The 10,489-nt window shown below is 42.0% G+C and overlaps 1 protein-coding gene across 1 annotated transcript in view; it reads left to right on the forward strand.

The window, feature by feature from the left end:
* The window catches only part of KDR (kinase insert domain receptor), a 31,109-nt gene extending 21,985 nt beyond the window's left edge, over positions 1–9,124 (forward strand). Inside the window, exons 23-30 of the mRNA XM_074541495.1 lie at positions 926–1,048; positions 1,188–1,299; positions 1,688–1,787; positions 1,903–2,008; positions 3,062–3,213; positions 6,354–6,450; positions 6,558–6,646; positions 7,497–9,124. Of these exons, the coding sequence (XP_074397596.1) occupies positions 926–1,048; positions 1,188–1,299; positions 1,688–1,787; positions 1,903–2,008; positions 3,062–3,213; positions 6,354–6,450; positions 6,558–6,646; positions 7,497–7,701 (984 nt within the window). The 3' untranslated portion in view covers positions 7,702–9,124. The remainder of the gene's footprint in view (positions 1–925; positions 1,049–1,187; positions 1,300–1,687; positions 1,788–1,902; positions 2,009–3,061; positions 3,214–6,353; positions 6,451–6,557; positions 6,647–7,496) is intronic.
* The last annotated feature ends 1,365 nt before the right edge of the window (positions 9,125–10,489 follow it).

The following is a 10,489-nucleotide window of genomic DNA, read 5'->3' on the forward strand; positions in this document are numbered from 1 at the left end:
CCTTGGAGAATCTCTTGCCGAGGACACCCGGGCAGTCAACAGCACCTCACCTGCATTTTCTCCTTCTAGAAGTATTTTTCTGTGATTTGTGGCTGAATATGTAGAGTACACGTTTCAAAGGATGACAATTCCAGCAAGGGTGAGGAATTGCCTGCAGCTGTATAGAAACGAAAACCACTTAGAAATGGGAATAGAAAATAGAAGCAGGAAATACAACACTGCTCTAGAGTGCAGGCTCAGTCTTCAAGAGCAGACTTCAGAGTCTTTTTCTAAAAAAATACTTTTGTCTGCCTCTCATATAAATCCCAATTGATGTGCAATTGTTAAAATACCTGCTTCCAAACTCTGCAGTTTCAATAGTAGTAGCAAATCTGAAGCCACTTTCAGAGCCTGATTATTTATTTTTTTTTTTACTTCAGACTATTGAGGTTTGAGTTTTGAATTGTTTGGGTTGTTAACTAAGCTGCTGTTCTGCATAGGTAGAGATGTGGACTTCTTTCACTGTAGTAAAGATTAGTTTGTGTTGGAATCAAGTCAGCATTTTAGTGTGGTGTTTTCAGAGAAATAGTGGAGTACACAGATTTGAGTGAACCTAAGTAAATCTAAAGGTAATCAGATCTGAACCTGTTTTGTGTTAGCTTCTTAGGATAATTAATTAGCTAACTTCAAAGGCCCTCTCTGCACAGTGGATAAACAGACGTATGTTTGGACTTGGGAACACAAGTCTCCCTGAGCCAAATCAGTTGTGACCATCAAAAAAGCACTTAAAATCAGCAACTGTTGATGCTGAGGTTTCTTTTTCTTAAAAGGTTTTAAGAATTATCTGGCCTTTGAGGGTAGGAGAGCACATATGTGAAAGAAATCAGCCCTGTGGACAGAGCTGTGACGACAGGCAGCACATGAAGTTGTTTACTTCTCTTTGCAGTGCATCCACAGGGACCTGGCTGCTCGTAATATCCTCTTGTCAGACAATAACGTGGTCAAAATCTGTGATTTTGGCTTGGCTCGAGACATCTACAAAGACCCGGATTACGTCAGAAAAGGAGATGTAAGTTTCAGATTATCTGTTTGATAGAGAATCAATATGAAATCAGGACTTCTTTTTTCTTTTTTCCCTTAAAGAGATTTTTGGAAACTCGGTGTTTCGCTAAACTGTGATACCATTTTGTTTATGGAAATGCTTTTAGGCCAGACTACCCCTAAAATGGATGGCACCGGAAACCATTTTTGATAGAGTATATACCATTCAGAGTGATGTATGGTCCTTTGGAGTTCTGCTGTGGGAAATATTTTCATTAGGTGAGTAACTTTAATTTTACTGAGCCATCTCTAAATAAAAGAGTCTGAAGAAAGCAGTCAAAGTGTTCTTGGAACCTCTGTAGCATTTTCTTTCTACTTCTTGAAAAATTCCTGTATATTTTCTCCATCAAAATAAAATACTCAAATTTTCTTTAAAATGCAAATGTAGGAACGTGGGCTTGAAATGCTTCTTCATGCAATTTCAGTATGTGATGATGTGCCTCATTTACTCAGTCAGTCGCTGTTTCCATCACAAATATAAATTGTTTACACATCCAAATACACCAAATTGTCTTATTAACACAAACCATAGCAAGTTATTTGCTTGAAAATGAATCCCAGAATTTAAGAGTCTAATGCATTAAAATTACTGTTGCTTTCATTTTAGGTGCATCACCGTACCCTGGAGTGAAAATTGATGAGGAATTTTGCAGAAGACTGAAAGAAGGAACGAGAATGAGAGCACCAGACTATACAACACCAGAAATGTGAGAAACTCTTCTTCCATCTGCCCACATTTACCCCACACTACTAGCAGGTGCAGGAGCAAAACTGGGTGCTGTTTTCTTCACGCTGGTATTTTAATTGGTTTTGTCATTCCAGGTACCAAACAATGTTGGATTGCTGGCATGGAGATCCTAAGCAGAGACCAACTTTTTCAGAACTGGTGGAGCACCTGGGGAATTTGCTGCAAGCCAATGTCCGTCAGGTGTGTGACCTGTATTCTCTGGTGGCTAAAACCACTGGCTGAATCTGTCCTGTCCTGCCAGCCATCACAGCACTCCATGGCTGGGTACTGTCTGCTGGAGCTCTCAGGGAGCCTGGGCTTCCTCTGCTGCCCCCATTGCTGACCAGCAGCTGGGTCTCTGACTAGCAGAGAGTGACTTGTGGTGTAGAGATCCCACAGGTTGTGTTATGGCAACCAAAAGCCACTCTGCCCTGCCAGCAAAGCTCCCCGTGACACTACTGCTGGCACAGGCTCAGTTCCCTGCTCTGCTGCTGATTTCCCTGCAGGCTGCAGACACATTCCAGCAGGTAGCTCCTGTTGATCTTACTGTGCCAAAGATGGTTATCTTTGTGTATGTGAGGGTGTGGGCTGCAATGCTTTAAATGGCTATCCTAGAAAACAAGGACACAAGATCTTCATTGCCTGTGAGCAGCCCCATGCAGATTAATGTGGTAAGGCATGACCTGTGTGCAGGCATTGCAGTAAGAGAGCCCACTGCTACCAGGTGGGGACATGGCCTCCCTCCCAAGCTCTCCATCTTGTGCCTTCCTCTTCAGTTACTATGGAAGTGGACAAGGCCAGAGCCATAGATGTGAGCCCACTGAATGAAGGAGGATGGATTTGGCTGTGTGCTCCATATTAGACAGACTCTCCCTTTCTAACCTCTGTGATAATGGGAATTACACTACCCTTCTAAACTGTCAGGTTCATTTCTTTGTGGCATTGGGATTCAAACATTAATGAGATCTACTTTTATTTTTTCAAAGACATCAATAAAAAGTCCCGTTTATACATTATGTTACAGTATATAATATAAAAAATCTATTTAAAAAGTAAAACTACTTGGAACTGTTTCTTATTAGTCTTCCTTCTTTTAATGTAGCTGCTCCTGCAAAGGTGGTGTAATGTTCATAGTTTAATAAAACACCTACCCTGTTGGGCTGAAGCATTCTCCATGTACGTGCATGTATCTGTTTATGTCTGTGTGTCTCTGTAGCCTATTTAATTTTTGTGTTTTTTCACTGCATTCTACAGGATGGTAAAGACTACGTTGTCCTTCCTTTGTCAGTGTCATTGAATATGGAAGAGGATTCGGGTCTCTCTCTCCCAACTTCACCTGCTTCCTGTAGGGAGGAAGAGGAAGTCTGTGATCCTAAATTCCATTATGACAACACAGCAGGAATTAGGTATTTTATATGGTGGACATCCTACTGGGGCCTCTGGGAAGGTTTTGTTCATACTGGGGGAAGGGAAAATGAAAGGAAGAGACTTCAGCTGCCTGGTCCATATTTAACCTTCTCCATAGGGATAAGAAGGAATTTGTAAAGCTTTTGTAGGCAAAAGCTAGTTTCTTACCCTCCCAGTTAGTGATTTTCTTATTTATTTTTATTGTTGCTACCCTTTCAAGACTTGGTATTCTCAGTCAAAAACAAACAAACAAAAAAAGCAAACTCCATGAAAATATCTGTTGTTTGTATTTTAAGAACCAGAACATAGAGAAAGTTTTACTGGTCCAATTCAGTTGTGTTCACAGTGTTCTTGTGTTGCAGCTGCCAAGAACATTAATGATGATAGAGCTATCATTAATAAGCTCTCTGGCATTTCTCCTCCTAAAGTGAAATATTGGAAAACAGAATTGATGGCCAAGGAGAATGTGACATAAATAGTGTTGTTCCTGTTTTTGTGCACTGCTTCCTTCTGGGGGCTCGTGGGGCATCCCCAATGCTAGATGCTGTTGGGTATCATGGCAGAGGTGACCTTCCAGTGAGGAGTTTGTACTAATGCACTTCAGGGGCTTATGTTGGACCCTTTGAGGACTTCTGTCATGGGATGTAAGAGAGAAAGGAATTTTCCCATCCAATGCAGCCACTGAGATGCTGGGAGCCCTGATTGTTCAATGCAGCCTCAGAAGAAGGAGGGTAAAAAGAGCAATGTGAACACCAGGGTGGGAACAGACTCTGTTCACAGGTTTCATGGGGTCTCCATGAAGCAGAGCCCTCTGCCTCACTGCTTGTATCACAACCACCACAGACTTGGGGTAGAACAGGATAACATTTTTATGTCATCCTAGAAAAGACTACACAATGCATTTCACACTTTGGGTGAACTTACAGCCCTGCAGCTGAACTCTGAACCCCATGTTTTAGTAGTGGGGCAATTCAAAATACACATGTTTAAAAGAAAAAAAAAACCCCATGATTTAGCGCTGAAAACATCACACTTATTTTCCACTTTTAATACTTCCTATAAGACTTTTCTTGTCCCCATTTCCTGGTACGAACAGAAGTAAAAGCACTCTGTTGACATTTTAAGGAGACTTTGAATCTCTTTTCTCTCATCTTACATTGTGACAGGATTGTGAAAACAACCATGCTAGAAGAGGCAAAGTGAAGAGGTTAAGTCATGCTTAGGGGCTTTATTCTTATGTTCTGGTAGCTGAAAATGATTTTGTAGGTATGGATCTTGCTATGCTGGTAGTGGAAAAGATTTATCTGTTCAGAGATATCATTATCAATGTTCACAAAAGTACTAACTATGAAAAAATATAATCCCTAAACCAAAGCTAGAGGAGGATAGCAAGCACAGGGAAAACATGGAGGATATTAAAGAATCTATAAATTGTTGATATAAATTAAAATCAGCAGGACCTCCTAACATCTGCCCTATTTGGCATAGGAAAGAGATATGTGATTTCTGAACCTTGAAAGATTGTCCTTAAAAACAGTCAGGTGAGGTATAGAAGAGTTAGTGTAAAGTGTAAAGATAATGCCTACTCTTGGAAAGAACAGAAAAAGTGTAATTCTGCAATCAGTTTAATTTGAATTCTAGGAACCATCCTGGAATAAATGTTCAGATAAGAAATTGTAAATGCCTACAGGAAAACAAATTAACTACAAATGGCCAGCATGGAATTGTCAAGAAAAAAATCAAGTCACAGTAGCCTTGTCTGGGCTGAGCAGAGGTGGGTCTCCCACACTTGGGAGGTCTTTCAGATCAAGGCTGGGCTTCTCAGCCCTCACCACCCTGGAAAACTGGCCGTGCAGTTCTGTGCCTATGTGTGCGTTTAATGCAGGCACACAGGGAGCTTCCAAACACAGAAGGCAAGTTGTGGAATGAACTTTGAGTTGTACAAGATCAGGGTGTCCAGGAGGGTGCATGGACTAGATTGTCCATTTGATGGTTTGGTCCTGGAAGTGTTGGATGGGAAATAGATTAGATACCACTGCAAAGGAGCAGAGCACATGGCCAGTGGAGAGAGCTTGAAAAAACTGGTTTTGTTAAGTTTAGGAAGAGAAAATGGAGAGGGAATATAGTAACCATTTTCAGTATATGAAAATTTGCTCCAAAGAGGGTGTTAAATGATTGTTCTGTGTCCCCAGCATTGGGACAAATTTTATTTGAGCAAATACTTTTAGTATTTTTAAATTTAGTAAATAATAATAATATTTAATGTTTGAAAAATGTTCTGAATTGTGATTGAGTACCAAAGCAGGCTACTCAAGGAACTTGTAAAATCCCCACCAATTTGAATAATTGTCTATTGGAGATAAGCAGGATTCAGCATAGCTAAAATGAGAAAATGGGGGAATGATGCTTTTAATTGTCTCCAGTTTTGCACTTCAAGTGGATGCAGGTTACTCTACTAACCCCATGGCTTTTCCTTCATTAGCTGTTAAGAACATAAATTTGCCCCGTTTAAGTGGGACACCATCATTTCATTCCATTTTCACTCAGGCAGAAAGCTGAGGGTGCTGTTTTGTTTGCTGTGTTAGTATCTCCATGAGAGTCAATTTTATTTTTTTGTCCAATATTTTTTATGGATGTCATCCTGAACCAGAGGGCTTCTTTTGGAGAAGAGCCTTCAAGAGAGATTTAGCACTCCCTGTCCTGATCCCCACGGCTTAAGGGCAGCAGTGTGCTGACTCTGCTGTTGTTGTCCTAGGTCCAGCCAGGGGTCTCAGAAGTGCAGTCCAAAGAGAGAGACACACGTCTGTGCTCCAGGCTTCCCTGTTTATTGTAGTTCTAAGCAAAGCTTGCAGGAAGTTAAGCCCTCCAGAGTAAATGAGGAAAGAAGCTGTTTTCTCAAAGCCATTTCTTAGAATTTGCTCAGAGATCAATATTGTCAGGAGCAAAAGGTCAGAAATATGCCACTTTCTAGGCTGTTCATCCCTTTCAATAAATAGATATTTTGAAGTTTGCATAATATGTTTTGACAAAAGGATTAACTTCTCTGAAGAGAGATAAAAGGATTCTGATATCATTGTGCCGTTTGCAGCCAAGTTGTGGAGAGCAGACACAGGATTGTTTTGTTTTGTTTTCTTTGCAGTCAGTACCGACAAGGTAGCAAGAGAAAAAGCCGTCCTGCGAGCGTGAAAACATTTGAAGATGTCCCATTGGTAACCACTGTAAAAGTTGTTCAGGAGGTAAGTTTGTCTATTTATACATACTGTCCTTCTGTTGATGCGTTTGTTTTTTTTTTTTTGTGGATCTAATATTTTTTCCATTTAATGCATTTCCAACACCTTTGCAGGAAAACCAGACAGACAGTGGGATGGTTCTTGCATCTGAAGAGCTGAAGGCATTGGAAGAGAGTGAAAACCAAGTGAAAATACCCTTTAGGTAAGGCTTGGGCTACACATAGAATTCAATATGACCTTTTACTGCAGTATGTCAGAAGACTGATGATTGGTTTCTAAAATTGTCCAGAAGAAAAAAATCTTTTCTTAAAGTATTTTCAAAAACAGAAAGCAAAATTGCGCCTAATATGCCTGGTCATCTTGCATTTGGTGTTAGGTGAGGGGAGGTAATACGGCTTTTGGAAGCCTCAGTCAGCACCCAGAGAGGACTTGTATTTATCAGCTGCAATAGCATCAATTACCCCTCAAAGGCACTGAGCTGGTGCACACAGCTGAGCGTGTCTGAACTGATGAACAGCTCTTGGTTTTTTGCTTGCTTTATTTTTTTTTTCCTAATAGCTGGGACTCGAGTTTTCAGGATGTACCTGGGTGTATTTTCAGCGCATAGTACAGGGGTTTCACTGTGTGCAGTTCACAGGAAGCACAGTGGCATTCATGAAGCTGAGACCTCATGTATGCTCTCCGAGAGCTTCTCAGGAATAATTTTTTTCCAGAACAGCTTCAGTGCAGATGAAAATATACTGCAGTTACAATTGCACCACAGCTGATGTAAAGCCTCTGAAAGCTTTCTCTCCATTTCATCTGTGGTCTCAATCTAACTCCTTGTATTATCATAAAATTAAAGGTCTTTTTCATGCATTAGTGAAGTTAGGGCATATGAAAAGGTCTTTCCTTGTAAGCAAATGCATGTTTAAAAAGGCTTGAAGCCAGGTTTAAGTACAGCCTCTTGCTTTGGTTGCTGCTGTGATGGAAGGCAGCTGCCATCCAGAGTTGCCCACCTGCCCTGCAGAAGACACAGCTCTCTCAGCCCCGTTTCTGGTTGTTTTTTGCAGCACGCTGGTGCCCAGCAAGAGTAACGAGTCTGTCATGTCCGAGGCCTCCAACCAGACGAGCGGGTACCAGTCGGGCTACCACTCGGATGACATGGACACCCCCGTGTACTCCAGCGAGGAGACCGAGCTCCTGTGCGCGCAGGAGGCATCGCCCCCGCTCTGCCGCGCCCACGGGCTCCCCTACGAGTGCCCCGTGCCGCTCTAGGCTGGCAGCCCCAGCTCCCCTGGGATGTGCCTGCGCTGCCTGGGCTGCTGCTATCCGGGTTTCACGTACTGAAAGATGGCATCCATGGGACTAAGAAAAGACACTTATTTTTCCTGAAGATGATGCAGAAGCATCTGGCAGCAAAACTGCGCTGTGCCAGGCCGGGGCTCTTTCCTCAAGAGACACTGGTGGCTGAGGGTGCCAGCAGAGCCCTGGCCGTGGTGTGTGGGCCGTGCCAGTCCCATGGCACAGGCTGAGCCTGGTGATGTGGAGCATCTGTCTGATGCGGGCGGCATCATGGCATTCGACTTAACTGCTCCTACTTGTACGAAATAATGGCACATCCCTGCTTTTGTGGGGCTTTTTTTGTTTGTTTTTCCCCTTGTGGCTGGACTCCAGGAAGGAAACAGCACGGCACTGGCTTCTTGTTTCTCAGAGTTATTCCTTGCTTGTACCTTCACAAACAAAAAAAGGAACCTCCAGCTCAAGGCTCTGGCACTCTGATGGCCTGAGACTAAACATAGGCTGGGCTAAATATAGGTGTGGGTGATGGTCTCTGTCCTTGGCAGAGGAAAAAGGCTGCTGTAAAAGTCCTCATGAGTTGCATTTTCTCAGTGAAGTTTGTTAGCAGGGAGAAGACAGAGCACTGAGCCAAGGGATGGGACTCAAATGGCAGGGCCATGCCTGACCTCTGAGGATGGCTCTGCTCCCCTTTCATCCCCAGCACCCTCATTCATGCCTGCCTGCCTCTGAGCTGCCCAAAACTGCTGCAGAAAGTACTCCCCTCCCCTCAGATCACCACTTGGGCAGCCTCTCTAACAGGTAGAAAAGGCAATGTCATTTACTCCAGGACCACAGGAAGCACTGTGGTTCTGGTGGGGCATCCTGAGGGCACCCTACCTTCTCATCTCATTCCCCCTCCCTCAGATTTAGGTCTGACTTTTTCACTTTGAAAACTCAAAGTCTGTTTGCAGTGGCAGAGATCTCAGTTTATGTAGCCTTGGGAACCCGTGACTGGTTTCATGGCAGCTCTGATCTCCAAGTGATGAAATTGTGCCTAATTGTTGGACAACTTCTTACCTGTGCTCTTGTAGTCCCAGAACTCTATTGATAGACGCAATGAGGACTACAAGATTTTAAAATGTAAAGCTATTTCTACTGAGTTCTTTTTGAATTTTTATAAGTATTTTTTTGATTGTACTTACTATAATGTCAAATGCTGGGAACCATGAATATAAGGCATATACAGTATTTATAGCCTCTTTATGTAGAAATAAATGTAATATATTAAAATATAAATATATATTATATAACAGATATTTTACTATTCACATTTTGTATCTGTGTTCTGTAGCATTGAAAAGGTCACAAATTTTTTTAATAGCTAAAACTTTTTGCTTTATTAAAAGGGACTGGAAATTTAGACCTGGGGGCTACAAGTAGGTTTGTTTTCTTTTGTTATATCTGTTGACAGGGAAGATTTAAAGTACTACTTGTTTCAAGTCTGCAAACATGTAGTAGGTGTGTGTAGTAAAGGAACTTTAGTGATTTTTAGCAGTTGGCAATAAATACCTTTAGAGAAATGGTCAGAGGAAGAGACTGCTTGTATGAGCTGAATCTTCCCTTGAGAAAGTTTATTATGTTCCTTTGGGGATGGTTGATCTAATTGTATTGTGGCTTTTGCCTGGGGAGTGGCATTTTCCCTTAAAGCCTTATTCATCTTTTCCCACTTTTGTTTCTCCTAGCTCATTTGTCACAGACTAAATGTTGTCCCTGTTTTTGTGCAGTGAAGTCTTCCTTTATTTTAAACCTGTACTTAAAGCTCCTACCTTTTCACTCTGTTGTCCAATTTTTTACTTTCTCTTCTGCATTGTGTAGGTCTTTGTTCTGAGGGCAAGGCTGTCCAGTGCTAGGGATTTAACAGCTTATGCTACAAAACAGTGCAAGGGAAGTTAAGCCACAGATTGCAGACTTTAATTCAGCTTCTCTTTATTGAAGTTTGAAATAAGACAGGCTACTGCATAGTGAGAACGTTTGTCTAGGAAGTGAGAGCTCTCGCTGCTAAATTCTTCTCAGGCTGAACATGGGACTAATGCTCTCTACAGGTTATGTGCATTACCCAAATACAAGGCTATGAGATGTTAAACTGTAAATGTTTCTCCATTCCTCCCCCTAAATGTAAAGCATTTTATAGCCAAGAAATCAGGAGCAGGGAGGTCAGACAGAAAAAAGGAAGAGGCTTCCTAGATCGTGCCTAAGGGCTCCTAGGAAGGATTTCACATATAAATTTCACATTTGCCTTGCTTCCCTGGCAAGAGTCTAGCCAGCAGAGTATGCTCAACAGACAATGCTGCATTCTTTAACTCCCCCCTCTGTAATATTTTTCAATGTTTTTAATGAAAGTGCTCTTCTATGTATTATTACACAATGGACATGGAATACTGACACTGGCAGGACCTTGACGAGCCATGTGTTGGAGAGTCCTGACACTGAGGAGGAGAGGAAGATGTGTCATTGATATCCATCTGCCCCAGACCTGCATTCCTCAAGGTTTGGGATGTTCCATTTAGACATCTCATTTTGTAGGTTTTTTTTCCTTCTCCAGCTTGGTGTAACACACGATATGTGCCACATACACACAGTCAGATATCTATGTGCTACTGGTACCTTTGGAAGAGCCTCCCACCACAATGCAGACTAATGAAGTTTCAAGACATAGCTATATCAGTTACTAAGTTCACACTTACAGTCCTTGTCAGCCAATTAAACACTCTGCTGGGTCCAAATA

Source organism: Zonotrichia albicollis, chromosome 5 (assembly GCF_047830755.1).
Source record: "Zonotrichia albicollis isolate bZonAlb1 chromosome 5, bZonAlb1.hap1, whole genome shotgun sequence".
NCBI classification, from domain to species: Eukaryota; Metazoa; Chordata; class Aves; order Passeriformes; family Passerellidae; genus Zonotrichia; species Zonotrichia albicollis.